General features: G+C 45.3%; 1 protein-coding gene across 1 annotated transcript in view; it reads left to right on the top strand.

The window, feature by feature from the left end:
• Positions 1-444: 444 nt before the first annotated feature.
• Positions 445-18,453, top strand: part of LOC144107749 (HEAT repeat-containing protein 1-like) — a 60,381-nt gene continuing 42,372 nt past the window's right edge. Inside the window, exons 1-13 of the mRNA XM_077640908.1 lie at positions 445-615; positions 1,786-1,954; positions 3,762-3,978; positions 5,484-5,625; positions 7,547-7,648; positions 9,237-9,488; positions 10,874-10,959; positions 11,939-12,172; positions 13,195-13,314; positions 14,982-15,204; positions 16,897-16,989; positions 17,470-17,555; positions 18,041-18,234. Of these exons, the coding sequence (XP_077497034.1) occupies positions 1,810-1,954; positions 3,762-3,978; positions 5,484-5,625; positions 7,547-7,648; positions 9,237-9,488; positions 10,874-10,959; positions 11,939-12,172; positions 13,195-13,314; positions 14,982-15,204; positions 16,897-16,989; positions 17,470-17,555; positions 18,041-18,234 (1,894 nt within the window). The 5' untranslated portion in view covers positions 445-615; positions 1,786-1,809. The remainder of the gene's footprint in view (positions 616-1,785; positions 1,955-3,761; positions 3,979-5,483; positions 5,626-7,546; positions 7,649-9,236; positions 9,489-10,873; positions 10,960-11,938; positions 12,173-13,194; positions 13,315-14,981; positions 15,205-16,896; positions 16,990-17,469; positions 17,556-18,040; positions 18,235-18,453) is intronic.

The raw sequence follows: 18,453 nt of genomic DNA on the forward strand, positions 1-18,453 counted from the left end.
AGCAACTAGAAGATATAAAAGTCGTTCGGTGGTATATGGATGTTTCTCGATCAACATATGATTAAGAGAAAGTTGAACCCTTTTTCAACTTCGAACGCGCGAAATGTATAAAAAGTGAACTAATACACAAAATGTGCCCACTTCTCAAAAGCGAATTATCAAATTCCAAAAATAAACGAAAAGAACTCTGGTAATGCGTTCTTGGAAAAACGAAGATTCGGAAACATTAGGCATTCGAAGAAGAGGAAGCACGCAACTATAATGATTTAGAAAAACAATGAAAATTATTAATATTATTTGCAAGGAGGTGCTCTGTTTTCACTTCAGACACGGTACTTACGCGACGTAATTAAATTCGCGCGAAAGCCGCAGTTTCGGTTTTCTACCTATTGTTCTTGCACGTGCGATGGACGCGACACTTAACGTCCGTTTTTGAACGCCAGCATTGCACGCCAATGCACGCCGTGCATCCACGTGCGTTGTGCTTGCTACTTTCGACGTGCGCGCGGTTTGCGCTGCATTTGCTGCTGTTAAGAAGTACTTGTTAGGCTCATGTCTTGATATTGATTGCGGAATTTGAGCGGGGAAGCCTACGCTACTCCCATCATCGTCGAGGTAAATTGATCTCTTCGAGGACGACCTCAATTTCGAAGCTGTGATCATAATGGAGCAACCAGCGGCGGTGCCGTGCTTTCGCTGCAAGTTACCTGTGGGAAAGGCGCATTGCGGGGATTGTTTTGTTCTTTCTACGCATTGAGGCTCATCGTTGTGGCTTGAATTGGTGGCATCTTACACTATCGGGGCGTCTGCCGATAGAGCCTAGAACGTGTTGCGCTGAAGTTTCATTTGACAGTTGGCATAGAGCGAAGAAAGAAGCCTCATACTTGTGCTCCTGAGGAATAGTTAGGCTGAGAAATTGTCAGCAACTGGAAAGGTGTGTTTTGGTGCAAACGGAAATCGTGCGAAACTTCGCACCTGAGATAAACGACATTTGCGGTAGCCGGCTGTAGTGATCACACTGGTACACTTACGCGTCATGTGCGACCGATCGACTTCGTTTTTGACGCACGCCTTGTGCCGTCATGTTACAAAGCCACATGATGTGTAGTTCTTGCAGCGTTGCGACCCATTCATAAGATTTCGCTTCTTGTTTTTGTTTTTGATGATGTGTGCTGTGTAACTATGGAAGACAGCCTCAACTGCGAAGTTCCTTACTTGCTAAATACCGTTGAGGGCGAGGTTCAATTTCAACAACCCGTGTTTAAGAAATTTGTGAAAACTTATTTGCTAAGCAAACCGATTTCATTGTTACTATACCCGCTGTCTGTTATCGTTTCTGGCAAGCCATAATGTAAACACCTTATATTATCCCTTATATTCTGTCTAGGTATGCCTGTATTGTGTACGTAGATGCATAAAGCTCATTATAAATAATAAGTTTGCATTTCGTATTCATTTGTAATATCATGCTGGTTCTTGGTTCAGCCACAAATGTATATGTATGTATGTGAGCATTGTACCCACTATTTTTGTGACCAGTGTGCACTGAATGCCGAATTTTGCTATCTGGGGCAGGAGCCTCTATCAGGCTATGTGCCTTTAGCGCTTGATTCATTTTCTCTATAGAGAAAGAAAATAAAATAAATCGAATCAAACTACAGGCGAGGGGATATGGAAGTCTGTACACAGCACCAGCCTTTGATGACAAATCACTTGACCAGAGCATTCCCGTGCTGCACTATGTATGATTCACTCTGTCTACCTGTACTTCACCCGGTGCTTCAGGTAGCGCAGTGGTGAGCGCCAACCATGGCTGAGACATCGCTCGCGCGGCAGCTGCAGAAGCTCGCGGCACCGCAGACTTCGTTGCTGAAGGAGACCAAGCGGCGTGCCTCGTTTCTCTTTGACCCACGGGAAGCCGGAGCCCTCGACACCGACACAGCCTTTGCCATTGGTAATTGTTGCGATCAGAGTAATCCCCCACCTCATGACCAACTCGAATATGCATCATCTGTTTGGGATCCCGGCTAAGTAACTCTCATACAATCTCTTGAGGCAGTGCAAAATTGGTCAGCCCTGTTCATCTTAAATAACTATCAAAGGACAGCCAGCATTACCAATATGGAAGCATACTTGCATCTCCCGCTCTTATCAAATCGATGAAAGCTATCTCGCCTCTCAGTTTTTCATAAAATATACCACCATAACTCACCATTCCGCTCCTTGTGCATTCAACCCCCATCACACATTTCATATCGCCGTAACCACATTCAAAAGGTCAACATTCTACACTCGAACACGGTTGCCTTATTCAACTCGTTTCTTCCCCTGACCTGTAATTATTGTAATAGCCTCTCTGCATCACTAACAAGTATAGCTGGAGAAGAAAACTTTAAATCCACGTTACAAAGCGTCTTTTTTTGCCTAGTGTTAAACCCTTTTTCATTTGTTTATCTTCACTGTGTAATGTGTTCCTTGTTACATTTTATATTTTGTTATATTTTTTACACCAATTCCACCTTCTAGACATTACATTTTGTACCTCGTTCTTTTTTTTCTTTTGTTTTATTTTGTTCATGTGCTAACTTCTGCAGTGAACTTGTTCTTTAGAACTTGGTATACATTTATTATCTAAACCTTCTGTCTTGACATTGTATAACCTGTATCCACCCTTCCCCTCTGTAACGTACATCTGTACCCTGAGGGTATTTTAAATAAATAAATAAATGTTGCTATGCCGCATGAAACCTCCAAACAGCCTTGCCTGCTTTTATCGGTGGTAGAAGTGAAACGAAGTTTTGGGGTAGTTTTGTCCTATTGCCTTGAGGTGGTGGTGCCCATTACTACTGAAAAGAAATTTTGGCTTTTAACGCGCCAACATTCGAGGAAGAAGTGCAGTAATTTTGAATCCTCCTTACGCGTTATGTGAATCTGGCTGCATAGTAATGAGTACAATATCACCCAGTTAGCCCATGTCTTTATGTTATTAGTAGTGATGTGTTTTTAAAATTGACTGTCAGAGCACTTCTATAAAATAGAATGAAGCATTTCTGAAATCCTTGTATACAAATATTTGGTGTCCATACTAACTTTGTGTCCCAAGTTGTGCCTGAAGGGGAAGAGAAAATTGCCCCCACCAGTTCAGCCATAAAACTACTCTTCAAGAACATTTTTGCAGGTTATATTGAAGTCCTAATGTTGCAGCTAAGATGGCCTGCCTTAGTTGATGTTATGCGGTGAAAAATGAACGGTATGAATACTTTGTGTTAATGTTGCCTTTCAGTCTACTGTATCTGCTTATTTACTGTCGGCAACAACAAAAAGGAAAATTACTACTTTTACTCTGCGCTTGAATATTATGCTTTATCTAAGCCTTCTCTAAATACTATGTCAGTTGAGGTTTTATTTATTTGCCTCTGTGGTGTTTTTTTTTCTTTTACATGTGTATCACATAATCTGTTTTAGAGAATTTGTATAACAGAAATCTGCATGTGTTTTTAATCTTTGCTTGGGTCGCGGGATTGGATCCCAGTCATGGTCGTGGAGGTAAAATGTAGAAACACCTGCGTGCTGTTCAATGTTGTCAACGCACCTTGAGCACTGGGTGGTCTATGTTAATCGTAGCCCACATGTCGGACCCTGCGTGTTAAATCCGACGTGTCACACAATTTGTACCAGTTTGTTCTCTTGTCGTTGTCAATTGTGGAAGCCACGTATTTGAGGTGGACGTTACCCCAATGCCGTCTCTTTGCCCATTTCAGGCACAACCGGCCTCGAGGAGCTGTCAATGCTCAACGAGGCGTTTTCGCGGTTTGAGGCGAGCCTCTTCGCAGAGAGCGCCAAGTACATAGAGCGAGCCGTCAAGAGCCGGGAGGAGAACGCCGAGCTTGACGGCCAGATTGAGGAGTTCCTGCTCCTTTTGTCGCCGCACTTCCTGCTGCGACCTGCTCACAAAGCCCTTGAATGGCTGATCTTCAGGTGAGGCAGTGGGCTGGCTGTAGGACCTCTGTGTAGTGACACCTTAAAGTATGTTTTACTCGCTTTGGTGGCTGATTTGCCGAGGCATCCTGTTACCGGGTGTGAGGTCACACATTCAATCCCAGTTGCAGCAGGGGAACTCTCGATGGGCGCAAAATGCAAAAACAGTCATGTACTTAATATTCGGTATGCATTAAAAGACATCTCACATGGTTGACATTTATCGCTAGCCCACAGCAATTGCATGTCTCATGGCCCAGGTGTAGCTTTAGCATGTAAAAATACATCATTTGCTATGTATCTTTGATCAGTAACCTGCTGTGGTGTCGGTAGGTAAATCTGTTGCGATAATTAGTGTTAAGTAATGTTTTCCTTTCAGGCTGCTGCAACTGCATTTTGGCATGTATGAAATGCACGGAGACGTGTTTGTAATGCCCCAGTGTGGTTTAGAGCAGGGCTTCTCAATCTTCGTGGCCTTAAGGCCCTAACTCCAATGACTTTCAGAAGAGGTTGAGGAGTATGTGTGTCTTGGCATCCACATGTTCCTTCTAAACATGGATGCAAAAGAAGGTTTGAGGGTACATGGTTGCCCAAAAATGCCGATATTAAATTAGCAGTAAACGGCTGTACGTTCAAACAGCCTGCTGTAAACAAATGTTACGGTAAAGCAGAGGGCCAAGTTTAGGCATGAATTAATTCGGGTGCTCGGGGAACCCCTAAAAGCACTACAAGGAAGCCAAGGGTTCCCTGGACCCATTTTGAGAATGCTTATTTTAAAGAAATGTCATTGGTAGAAATTGGCTTTGCTGGGCTCTAGATTATTTTTTCTTGTGACCTGCTGTCACAACAGACAATGATCTAAAGCTCTGCACACCAGTCAGGCTTTGTAGGTAAGACGGCCTCATGAATTCCACCATGTCAAGTTTGTTCCCATTTTATTTATAGTCGTGTGTGGCCTGTGGATCAGCCATTATCTCAAGTGCTTAGCGATGTCTGTTTGTAGCTATGTAGGATGCTGTAGTAGCCCTAACATGATAGTTGTACAGTGCTAACGAGCACATAGTGAAAGGATGACAGGTAAAAGGGTTTAGCCAGACAGAACTTGTGAAACAAGTTGTTAATGCTCGGGTTGTGTTCCTTGTCATGCTGGCTTTGAAAAACAAAACTCAAAGCGTGCTTTTGGTTAATTGGAGCATTTTGAGCATTGCAGATGTCAAGAGCAGTATGCAAGCAAGTTTTACTCAAGTAAACTTGGCTGTCATTACACATTAGCTTAGCAGTGTGTTTTTATTATCCTGCGGCAGTGTATTCTCCTCTTTCCTTTTCCTCCTACACCCTGCCAGCTTTAAGCCACAGAAGAATTTTTTCAAAATAGGGCTGCGGTCCACAAATTCTACATTGAGACAGACCGGCTTGTGGGTTTTGTCCTGCATATATGTTTGTTCTGCACTGCAGCTGGATTAGTTGTAGTGCCGCACTGTTCGCTCAGCATGTGCTGCGTGCAGGTTTCATGTGCACCAGTACAATGTGGATGCACTTCTGCGCTGCGTGCTGCCCTTCCACGAGACACGGGTCTTTGCCCGAGCCCTGCAACTGCTTGACCTTTCGGACAAGACCTCCAAGTGGCACTGGCTCCATTGCTTGCAGGTGTGTGATGTGGTTCTCGTGATCAGTGTGATCATTATATTATCTATGATCTCTGGAATCTGTGATATCTTTTGTGCAGTTTTACGTCCTTTGGATAGACCACATGGTGCAGTGCGGTGACTGTGTTGCCAAATCGCACCGCATGTGCTTTTTCCACAACGAACCTGCTGACAGCATAAATTCAGTGTCTCCACGTATCTAAGGTGTGTGGTCTGTGGGCCATGGATGCAGTTCATTTCCTCTGAGTCTCTTAACCAGCCCACAACAGCACAGTAGTAGCAAGCAACAGCATAGTAGCATAGTAACAGCAAGATTTAGCATCATGACGGGAGGTAACAGTAACTGCGCAAAGATGTTCAGGCACTCTTGAATAGGGTGAGCAGATTTCATGTTTTAACCAGTACTGCATGTTGTCACCCTATCATATGGCAGATGTTGTGCCACTTCTGTTGCGTGTACATTGTTGCGGGTACGTTGCCAGGTCCAGTGTTGCTCCAACTATAAGAGGCTGTGCACTGAAAGAAAGGACCGTGTGAACGCATGTAAGGGTTGCGCTTTTTTTTGTTCCAGATTCGAGGGCCAATTTTCGGGGTGTGGCCCATACACGTAATGCGGGGGAAAAATTTTTTTTTAAAGTAAAAACAGATCAATCAGATAATGAGCTGCATTCATTCTACGTTCAGTCGTAACTCGTGTTGTCTTCCGACTCCGAGCTGGTGCTCTGATCTCGTGCATGCTCAGCCAACAAGACGTCGCGCAGCATATCCGTTGTCAATGCATAGTCATTGCACACTTTCATCACATAGAAAAGCAGCTCTTCTTCTAGTTCCGGATACTTGCGCGGCTTACCTCGGAAAGCGCGCTTTTTTCAGCTTGTGTTCCTAAATGCATCCTAATGGTTGCGCCGTCGTCGGACACACTTCTTGGCCAAGTCGAATTTCCTGCTCGCCGCACGCTTGCTGTGTTCGTGCTAAAATTGCAACGCTCGGCGGCAGCACACGAAAGCCGCAACTACGGTGAACTAACATGCTACCACAGCTCGTGCCTTTGACAGCCACAAAAAGCTGGAGCCGCTGATACCGATGCCAATATGGATAGCGGAAGCTTGCGGCGGAGGAAAAAGTTAATGATGATGATGATTATCCACGGCCTCGGGTGCCATCCGTGAGTGGCACCTGGAAGCTCCTGTGCGCGTATGTGGCCTCCGTGATCAAACACACTGTTGCTTGCAGCCGTGGCTGATCTCGGAGGCCATGCCGCGTCCATTGTGGAAGCTATTCCCGCTTCGGTCGAGGGAAGTTTTGGTGCGGCCCTTACATGAATTTTTTTTTTAATATTCCTTTGGTAAAACAAGGCATGGCTTGCACACGGGTGCGGCCCTTACATGAGTTTATACCATATCTTTTGACATTGATTGGGAACAGCAATTCGTAAAGCTCTCTGCTCGGAATTTATAATGCTGCCCCGGTATTTTCTTAAAGGTAACATTTCTACAAGTGTAGACATTCTTTAGGAGGCATCTCCAAGGCATTCAAAAGGGTTTACTTGCAGCAAATTCAGTGCTAACTTCTGCTTGGTATCTGTTTCATGGAATTTCAGCTGCAGCATATTGCAGCGTCCACACATCCAAGGCTGAGTGCACGTTTGAAGGCATTTCCTTTGGGGTGTGGTAAAAGCAAAACACATCTTTATTGGGCCTGAGAGCAGTAGCGTCATTTTGTTTGTCAAGGGAGAATACATTTGGCAGGGCCTTTGCACTGTTTTAAACTCGCATGTCAGCTACATTTTGCTACCAGTTATCATGCCAATGTGACCAGCCTACAAAAGCCAATGAATGTAGGGATCGTTCTTTTGTGCAATGCTGTGCGTTTGTGATTTTTGTCGGGGCAATATTTCTTCTCTGCTCACACTCTTGCTCCAGAAACCTGGCCTGTCGCTGACCAAAACAGCCCTGGTGACACAGTGTACGCGAGACCCAGGCATGCTCAAGTTTGTCTGCGAGCTCCTCGTTGCCATGGTGAAGGTAAGGGAGCGGTGCTGCTCTAAAGGTGTCTGTGTACGCATACACAGACACCAAAATTTTTATCTGCAAGAATAAATGCTTAAGCCAGGATTAAAGTTATGGTTTGTATAAGCCATGACTTGCATAAGATGCTTATGGCTTGAATGAATATTTGTGAGGACCGAGTAGGGTTATTTCTAATACACAGAGGATTTCAAATATGTTTACCTGTCTGTTGTTGGAGATGAGTATAAAATTATTGGTATATTCTTGCAGATCTTTCTCTGTTCTGCCAATAATGATGGCAGGACTCGCTGTTTAGGCAGAAATTCATATTTTGTATTGTCTGATAAAATTCGAGCCAGAGCCAATGATTGTGCCGTGCTGTGTTCACACTTCGTCGCTGTGCATGCAGTTGGGCTACATCGCCTGGAATAGATGTTATTGCAGTTTATGAATATGAAGAGAACAGAGCACTCTGCAGAGGGCTATTTTTTGCTGGAACAACCTCCAGGCACCATAGTTTTTGTTCTTTTGCAACTAGTTATTGTTGCTTCTACAGTTTGACCTTGCTGTTTTGTCATATCTTAAAATTTTTTGAGAAGGCACATTGCCACTTCACACTGATAGTGGCACTGCTTTCGGTAGCACTGCTATTGGCGAAGAAACTGTTACAAGTATATCTGTGATGAATGTCACTAGTCTTGGTTTATTGAAAGTTTTTAAAAGCACTGTAGGGCTTCAAACTGTACATTTAATAGAAGTTATGCATCTGAATTAACGTCATGCTCCTTATCACCACTGCAGTTGTCACACTTGTAATGCCAGGTTTGCAGATGCAGACTAGTGTGGAAAAGTGACGCTTCATTACCAAAAAGTTTGCTTTTACTGTCGCGTTTCTCAGCCCCCATAGCAGGGTATACATTCATTTGGGCAAGGAGCTTTCGATTGCAGTGAAGAAAACAGTCAGCTGACTGTCCCTTTAAAGTGGGCCATTTGTGTACTGACTTTCATAAACACGTGAAGGGCATCTTTAGTTTTGAGCTTTCTACAAGTTCATCAAGAAATGGTGCGAATTTTGCATATTTTTGCTAACATGAGCGAACTTTTCAGAGCTTGTTTCTAGCATGCATGACTAGCCATGCAGCTTGTGTGCATGTCACAAGTTAAACTCTTGAGGTCCATTCACACTTGCGAGTTGCAGAGGTTGTGCGACCATTTTGGCCGAAAACCGACAGTCGCAAATCGTCGCTTTGGCTTAAAAGCAACAGTTGCATGCTGCTCGGTTTTCCAGTCTCGCAGTTCTGAGCCGCGAACTGCTAAACCAATAAGTGGCACTTCTGAAGTGCGTGGAAGCTTACTATGCATCTGTCTTCTCGTTGCCAGTAATTGTTTAGTCTGTCAACTCTCACTCCAAACGAGACCTTTTGGGAAAAAGACCAGTTGGTAATGGCCTCCTGTTGTGAACCTCAGCATTGTCAACACTCTGCGTGGTTGAAAGTCACAGCCGGTCCTATACCTTTTGCGGCTCACAAGTGTGAATGTGCCTTTTTGTCTTGCGAATATGGTTTGGGCTGCAAGTCAATCTGTTGTTACCTGTGTCATACAGGTGCACTCGGAGAGCGTTGTTGCACTGCGCTCAGCCATCGGCTTCTACGCATCCACCGTCTTGGGCACACTCGAAGCAATGAAGAGGGTCACGGACCAAACGGTGGCCATGCTGCTACCGTTCATCCTCAAGGGTCTGGCATCATCCACCACCGACTACTGTGCCGCCACATATCTGGTCATCGGCCAGCTTGCTCGACGCTCAGTGCTGAGCAAGGAGTTTGCGCGCGAGTTGGTCATCCGTGTTGCCAAGGTGAGCCTTGCTTGCAGCACCAAGTGGTTGCGGCGTGGCCTTTATATGTCCGGTGCAGGGTTCTCGAACTGGGTTGTGCAGGACCTTTGGGTTTGTTGGAGTGCTTTATGGGTTACGTTAGCACTTAAAGTTATGCATACCTCAGCAACTTCCTTCCCATCTCTTGGCACACTTTTTTTTCTTTTTTTGGCACTAATCAAGTAATTCCTTGTTTCATTGTTTCATAATTTGTGTTTCACAATTTGGGCACTTCCTGAAAGGCCGTGCATCTGCGCCCTCTTTTGCATGCGCACGTTAGGCAGTAAAAGAGCGAAGCCAAGACACGTCGGCACTTTTTGAAAGCCATTGGTGTTCCCCAAGGCCAAAGGGATTGAGAAACCTTAGAACAGTATAAGAAGATGTCAGTGCCGCTTAGTGCTGCAGTACCAGCGCTTCTTTCTGCTTTCTGCTTAGCAGCCTTGGCGTTCCTATGGTTGAGCTTAACTTCAGAGGAGCTCTTGTTGCTGTGGGTGTCTGTTAGGCTTCCTCTGAGCACATGATAGGCTTATGAAGTGTGGGGAAGGTATGACTGTGCCACTGGTGGTAACTGCGGTTGTGTGTGCTTGTTTGCACCACTGAAGTAGCAAGGGGCAGGCACCTCAGTCCTCATTCTTTAAATTTGACTCGCACTTGAGACAAAAATCGATAGAAACTTACTTTTTGGCTTTTTAGGTTTCAAGACATTTGAATCGTGAGCATCACACCGATGTCAGATACCTTGTGTGACTGTTCAGTTTTTTTTCCTCTCTGTGTACTTAGCTGCTGAGAACGGTTGAGTGACTCAAGAAAGTCATAAGAATGAAACTCCTAGAAATCCTATTGGCATTAAATTAACGCACTATTCTTGAATTTGCATCATCACATAAGTTCTTACCGGCGCGTAGAAAAGTTGAAAATGTTTTATAGTGGTAATTCTATGACAGACTTTGCTTGCTGTTGGTATGCAGTATGTCAAGGCCAAAAATTTGAGTTCTTTTACATGCCTGAGATAATTGTATGGAGGCAGGCATGGACTATAAAAGACATGTGAGTTGGCTTGGGTTATTTTCCAGATGATTAGCTGATGAACAGATGAGATAAGGATTTTTTTCGAGGATAAGGCGACCACAGCTATCGTGGGACAGGTGTAATATGGGAGAGGCCTTTCTCCTGCAGTGGACGTAGTCAGGTTGATAGCAATGCCGCTGAATTAACTGGTAAGCATATGTGGTTGGTGGTTTTGTCACTATGCGAGGTGGCTCGATCCATTTTATTTTCAGTGGAATTGCAAAAGCAATGGCGCAGGGTGCTTTATATTGCAGTGAGCAAATTTTTTCTCTTCACTTTGCCTCCCTCTTTCAATGCAGACTTTGAAAGCTCCGAGCCTGTCAGGTGGTCTCCTGTGCCTGCTGGTGCTGATGACTTTGCAGGGAATCGAGGCATTGCCCAAGGCGTGAGTGCAAGAAGCTTTTTTACAGACAAGCCAGGTTGTTAAAAAACTGCCGCTTCGTGCATGACGAGTGCCAAAGCATGTACTCTGAGCATGAGCAGTGGGTTTGGTACGGGGATGCCTCTGATGCCTCAAACCCCACGAGCATAGTTTTTTCTTACAGCAAAAGCTGCTGTTCGAAACCATACCATGTATGCATTCCATGGTGAAACACTGTCAACATGCAGTCGCGTGGCTGTCACATGACCGCTCACATGACCAGCACGTGACTGTGCGCCCATTACTATTTTCAAGTGAATGTCAGTGTAGTGTAACTTCTGGGATCCACACGCATGAAAATTGAGGTCGACACATGCATTTTACTTGCCAAGTCATCTGGTGATGGTGACACCCGTATTTCTTTGTATTTTCTAGCCTAGAAAAGCTCCATTTTTGGCGGGATTTGTCCAATTGTGACTACAACACTGTATCCTATTGACACAGGCCTTCTTCAGTTTGCACTTTGTGTGTCTATTTAAATTAAATACCGCTTTTTTCACCGTGGAAATGGTGGGAAGTGCAAATTGCATATTTGACTTTGCTAGTGTTTGGCTGAAAATGTGAATTTGGCTTCTGAAAAGTTGCTGCATCACGATCGTCCCTCTGTGCACAGGTTAAATGCCTTCAGTGAAAATCAAAGCTGAAAATGAATTTTTCATCTCTTTAACAAATTTCACCCAGGTAACTGTTTTGTGTTAGGTGCACTTGGGAGTTGGCAAAGTGCGTCTAGGATAGGTGCCCCCCTCAGAAAATTCATAATCGTACAACTGAGTCTATGTCGTTGGACGAACTCAAGCCTAGACAAGTGTGCAAAATTTTCACTCGCCGAAATTCGCAGAGTGGATGAATAATCACAGCACCAGTATTTTTCACGGAGTAACTGCATAAGACTGTGCTCTGCACCACCTTATTTTCTTTTGCATGCCCATACTGGACACCTCAGCGCATTCCAAGCGTTGCTGAAGCACAAGAAGTCGCTGGTTGCTTCGCTGGAGGAGCTAGCACCGAAGCATTCGGTGGCGCCGGTCCTGAAGCCACTGCTGGCGCAGCTGACCAAGTCAGTGCTTGGCGCGGGCGGTGACGAAGACGAAGAAGCCAGTAACAAAAAGGCTGCTCTTCTCAAGGCTCTGGTCCAGTTGGCCCTGTCACTGGACAGCTACTCTGATTTTGTGGTTGGGTGAGTGTCTGGTCCAGTCTTATAGTGTGGCTCATCGAAGCTGTTTCCTGGTTTCCACGCATGTGTGTGGCTAGCCCCAAACAGCTCAGAAAAGGGAACAGACAATGTACTGATACCATGCTTTCAACTGTTTGGTTTCGGCGATGACCTGTTACCATTTGAGACTTAAACCCGGTGCGTTGGAGTAGTGGTATAGTGTATGGTTGCTGAGCGGTAGATCATGGGATCAAATCCTGGCTGTGGCAGCTGCATCTCGGCGGAGGTGGTAGGCTGAAGGCGCCCGTGTGCTGTGTGACGTTAGTGCATTTTAAAGGGGTTGAAGTTAATCTGGAGCCCTCCACTACGGTGCCTCTCATAGCCCATGTGCAGGTTTGGAACTTGAAATTACATATGCCGTACCAAGCCTTGAGACTGTCATAACGAGCTTGCACTTGTGGAAGGTAATGCTGCTGAGGGACAAAGGTGCTTGTTAAAAAAGCAAAAGTTGGAAGCATATTTTCTGAGGGCTTTAGTAACAAAAGAGAAGCTACTAATGACCTGACGAGGGTGACTAAGCTCAATGGTTTGAGGAACACTGTTAAAGAGAAACCATTAGACATGCTCAGCATAAATGTTGAGCTTTTAATATAGGTGAAGCTGAACTTTTCCGAAAGTTGCGGCTGAAGGCAACTTAGCATGTATCGTTTCATTGGTAGAAGTTACGGTGAAAACATTGTTTCGAAAAGCAGCTGTGCTTGTTTGTCCTTGAAAAAATATTGGCGAGTCCTTGAAAGTCCTTGAAAACCCTTGAAGATCGGAACTCAAAATGAGCATGAACCCTGCAGTAAATACATGGAAAATATGAATTCATGCTCTCTGTAGTCTGGTGAGTGCCAAACAAGGCCTGGTCTACTAAAGATAGCGCAAAAGCATGCGGGAGTACCAAGAAACCAGTTTTCGTTCTTTAACTGTACGGTGAATGCGCATATTAAAGAATTGAAAGATGGTAATGTGTTTTTTTCTGCCTTCGTTTGTTTGCGCAGCTGCTTTTTCGACACCTACGTTTCACTTCAAGTGAATACGGAGATGGATGATGGCAGTGAACCGTTGGACCCTACAAGTCGGGAGGCAGTCCTCGACATATTGAAGCTGCTTCGGCAAATGTGAGTGCCTTGTTTTGGTGACAATTGGTTTTACGGTTTGATGTCACCGTGAGTGAAGGCCATAGATTCTGTCCACATTTCTCAGGTATGGTACACTATGACACAGATTCTTTGCCTCCTGTAAATCTCTTGAGCTGTGGAGCAGATTGCTCAAATTGTGTGCCTATTAACCCTTGGACAGTTGCTGCCGTACATGTATGGTGGCATGGGTGTGTCCCTTGTGGTCACTGCCAGACATATAGCATGGTGGTAATCATGCGTTCAAGCAGGAACTGAAAGTAGGCGCTTGCAGCGACGGTCGAACTCTCCATAAGCATAAAGGAGAGGGTCATTCTTTCATTCTGAATCCCCCTGAAAAAAGAATCGATGGCGGGGGCACGTTTTCTGAGGAAAAATTTTATAGTCAGAGGGTTGTAATTAGGGGTATGTGAATATTTAAAATTTTGAATACGAATCAGATATGAATATAAAAAAAATTCCTTTGAATATCAAATATTCGTTCGCATGAAAATATTACACGATGACTGCACTTCATATTCCCAGATGACAAGCCCTAGTGCCTTTGCTTTCGGGTAATGTTTTTTTTTCTGCTTCTGCGCAAGCCGCGTTCACATGCATTCAAGCGCTCCTGCAATAAATGCATTCAGCTGCTGGTTGGGGCTGGTGTATGTCTGTTCTTTTCCTTTAGCGCTGTGTTCCTTCACAATGTTCAGTCACCAGCTCGCCCAACAACTACCTTAGTGTGGCCATTGGGAGCTCCGATATCTCCTCTTCTTGCTGATACCAAGTCAGTAGTGCTTTATTGTCGGTAAGCCAAGGAATCCGCAATGTGCCGGGATCATGAGAACACGATTCACTCAAAGTTTTAAGTGACCACACATAAAAAAAAAAATGAATTTTCTGAATATGTAATGCACATTTTGCTGTGGTTCTTTTGTCACTTGACAGATGAAAACCCAAAGGTCCTGAAAAAAAATTAAAAATGGAAAGATTCGACCAAATTAGCGATTTTGTTTGTCGTATCTCCCCTTAAATCGAACCTTCATTTCATTTGGGCTGGTACTTTGGAGCAGTCAGCACATAGGGCTTTAAATAAAGGCTCCCCATTCAAGCTCTGCCTAAATTAAACAAATTTTCAGTGCTGTTTGTGTCCAAACTATTGAGAGTTTTTAAATATTGAAGGGCGATTCTATGTTGCCACATACCCGAGGAAACTAGGCAAACTCCAAAGAAGAGCTTCGTTATCTGTGGAAGTGCCTCCAAAGGATCCAGGGGTTCTGCTGATCCCCATTTGAGAGCTTCTGGCTGGCAGCTTTGCCTTGATGTCGTAAAGGGCTAGAGTATAGGTAACGCCATCATTTGGCACAATGGGATGCCATGGGGTAGTTTAGGAGAGCACCATGAGACTGTACAACTGGTGGGAGGGTGCTGTGAGCGAGGTGGCAGTAGTGTGTGTGCTGGTGTGCATGCATATGGTATGCGGAAGGATCTAGCATGGTGGAGTGTTGGCAGTTCTGTCGAGGGGCAACATTGTGCAGCCAAACAGGAACTGTTTAGTGGCAAATCATGTGTGGAGTGTGGACATTATCCCACTCTCTAGCCGCAGACATTGACCCTGCCTGCAAATACTAAATGTGTCGCATAACTGCCCTCCCTCGCGGAGACAGGTGTCCAGAAGAAGTGGACGCCTGCCTGGAGCGCCACCTGTGCAGTGGTGACGACGGGGCACGGCTCGCTGTGGAGCGACTCACTTGCACCAGCGCCTTTGGTCGGGAGCACGCTCTGGTGGAGAGTGCAGGCAGTGCCCTCTTCCTGGCCCTCAACAGTGCCAGCAAGCGCCATCGGGTGGCCGCCGTACGCGAACTGGTCGCAGCCCTTCAGAGGAAGCAGGTGAGCTACACCAGGGCATTTCTGCAACTGTTTGTAGGAGTGTGAACCAGGAAGCATAATAATAATAATTGTTTTTTTTTTTTTGGGAAAGGAAATGGCGCAGTATCTGTCTCACTGTATTGGGGGGGGAAAGTAAGGGAAGGGATAAAGGACGAAGTGAAAGAAGAAAGGAAGAAAGAGGCACCGTTGTGGAGGGCTCCGGAATAATTTCGACCACCTGGAAATCTTTAACCTGCACTGAAATCGCACAGCACACGCCTTAGCGTTTTGCCTCCACAAAAACGCAGCCGCCATGAAGCAAGCAGATACGAAATAAGCAGGCTCCGTGTTTCATGTGGGTACAGTTGAACAAAGCTGGTAGTGGTTTCATAAATTGAAGGAGCCAGTGGGGATGGATTTACGGGAAGCGAAGCTTACAGGGGCATAGAATGGAGGCTTTTACTTAGGTACACCGGCATTCAACAGTATGGAACGCAGTGCTTGTAGAAAACATTAATTTCTGTGCAGTCTCTGCATGCAGTTCAGAATAGATATAAGCAACCTGATTCTGAGTGTGCGGATTATATGCTGCTCCGCGAAATCTCGAGCAGTATTCGTTTCCTTGACGGAGAGAAATTAAGTGTCTTTGCCAGGGTCATGTTCCATAAACTATGGGTGGCAGGCTTACATTGAAATGTCGCTCAGTCAGACTTACTTGATCCAGATTCCTGGTTTATTGCTGCCGTGAACTTCACATTCACCAAGGGCAGCACGATTGGGCGTGTCTTAATTCAAACGCTGCCTAATACTATGAACAGGTTCTCAGTGCCCTTTGAGTTGGAATTATTAAGATTCAGCTGTAGCAGTCTGGGGCCTTGCTGACAGTAAGCGCTGCTTTAGAAATGGAAGGATCATCATCCACTGATGGTGAGGAGTTTTGTGCATGGACCAGAGCCGGTGTGAACGGCATCTGGGAAGATATTGGCAAATATGCTAAGATAAGTGGCCTTTGCAAAGCAGTGTACAGTGTGGCTCAACCACCGAGGCCATCCCGTCATGTATCAGTGGGTCCCTACTTTTCCCTTCCTTAACAACCCAATTCCCCAACAAACGGCCTTCAGCCTGCCCTTCTAAATAAACAGCTCATTCATTAATTCTCAAGCTATGCAGACAGCTCGCGTTAAACCATTCTGCTTTCAAAGTGATGTGAAGGTAGAAAGTTCCTAACAGTGGCAGGTGTAGGAATTCCGAGTGGTTAAGAAGCCTGTAGTGGGCACCTCTCTGTTCCTGGCACTAACGAAGTGTGCCGTGCTGTGTGTGCAGCCTCCAGTAATTCGCAGAAGTGACGGCACGCATCGCAGCGCCGTGGCAGCTCAGGTCGGCGCCGTGCCCACCTCTCTTGGGACTTCTCCGTTCTCTCCAGCAGTTGTTTCTTTTGTAAATTATAAATTAGTCTCCGCAGATCCTTCGATTTGTCAGCACAGTTCTCACCTCTTGGCTGGACCAAGCTTTCCTGCCAGCTGGTACATCTGGTTATGTTTGGTATAACCATGGGTCCAGATTGTTCAGGGTTATGAACCAACCCCATTACAAGCCTTGGGGAATGTATATCTGGATAAATATGGCCACTATTTGTTTGAGCAAGCATGATGGGTGCATTTCGAGCACAGTTGATTGTTGTGGTTGGCTAAGAATTGTGCCTCTACTGTGCAGGACGTGGATGAAAAATTCGCTCGGGACTCTCTCCAAAGTCGGCTGGCTGACACCGAACCAGAGGTGGTGCAAGCAGTGCTTGCACTTGGCAAGGTGAGTCCACTGCGTCAGTTTTGTTACGTGCATTACTTTAAACAGTTGTCACTGATTTCACTTTGAATCGTTGTCACTGTTTGCCCACTCACCTTTGTTTTGCTGTTGCTGCATAAAAGCATTGCAGAAAACATGCTAACAGTAGTTTGTTATGAATGGCATATGCACTGGAAGTAGTGTGAGGGATAGGTGCGTCAGCATGTTGGCAAAACAGTGAAAAAAAAAGAAATGTTTCTGTAATTCGAGTCCTACTTTCTTTTTACTTGCTTGTGTTTTTTCCCTTACTTCATACTGTGTCGTAGCCCCTCGGTTCAGGTTCTTTGATTTTGGCTGCATGGTGGTAGAACTAGCCGGGAAAGAGAATTACAATCCATCTGTAATTTTCATTCTTTGGGTAATGTTTCAGTCGTGACTGCACGCCAGTTGACCTGTGGGATCCTTTTGCAGTTTCTTTCAATCTGCAGTGGTTCCTTGTTTCAGGATCTCTGCAAGTTTCTGGAGCAAGGAGTTGTCCTGGGCACCTTGAGGCGCCTCCTGTTTGAGCCCACAGAGCAGAGCAAGAAATGGTGTGTGCAGAATGTCCCCTCTCGGCTCCTAGCACGCGTGTATTCGTATAGCTGTCTTGCATTTAACCGACGCATGGCCTTTGCTGATTTGCATTTCTGTTTTTTCTCTGGTTCCTTTCACTTTCTTTTCCTTGATGGGTTGTCAGAATGGCATCATACACGTACCTATGTTGTTCAGAATAACATTCGATTGGGGTTGATTGTGATTGAGCCTTAGTGTAAGGCATAACTTATGTCAGCTTAAGAAGTTTTTTTCACAGGCTTTGTCTTGTGGAGTGTTCGATGCCTGAGGTCTGCACATAGGTAGAGTTTCAACTATGATACATTCATACATTCACCAAACTTCTACACGAATGGGGGAGAAGGAGATTGAAAGAAAGCGAGGAGAAAGTTCATTAAAGTGGCTCACATAACTGACCAGTCAGAGCCCATTTTTTGAAGGAGCCATTTTTCTTTTTCAACAACTGCCGTCGTGCTTGTTGTAGGTTTGACCTGCGCACCCGAGCACTGGTGTTTGTGTGCGATGACCTGTGTTCGTCACTGGACGAGGGACAACTTCTCGCAACGATGCTTCCATTCTTGATGCCGACGGAGGCCTCGGAGGTGTCTCTTGCTCGACTGGCGTACGCAAGCACGGCCCTGCAGCGGTTTCCAGTGCTCAGCAACGTCAATGCTGACAGTGAGTGCAAGTGCCTTACAAGCGCCACGGTTACGAACCTGCGAGGTCTTGATTATCAACTGCGCTAGTTGTTGTAGTGTGTGACGAAGAGCTCCAAGAACTGGGGTAAAACTTTTGATTTTTCTTGGTTCTTGGTAGTGCTTCCATCTTCCCATGACAAGGACACTGTGTGATGCTTTGCTGCATCTGCTGAGCTGTTATGCTTCTTCTTGTGCATTT

The sequence above is a fragment of the Amblyomma americanum genome, chromosome 10 (assembly GCF_052857255.1).
Source record: "Amblyomma americanum isolate KBUSLIRL-KWMA chromosome 10, ASM5285725v1, whole genome shotgun sequence".
Lineage (NCBI taxonomy): Eukaryota > Metazoa > Arthropoda > Arachnida > Ixodida > Ixodidae > Amblyomma > Amblyomma americanum.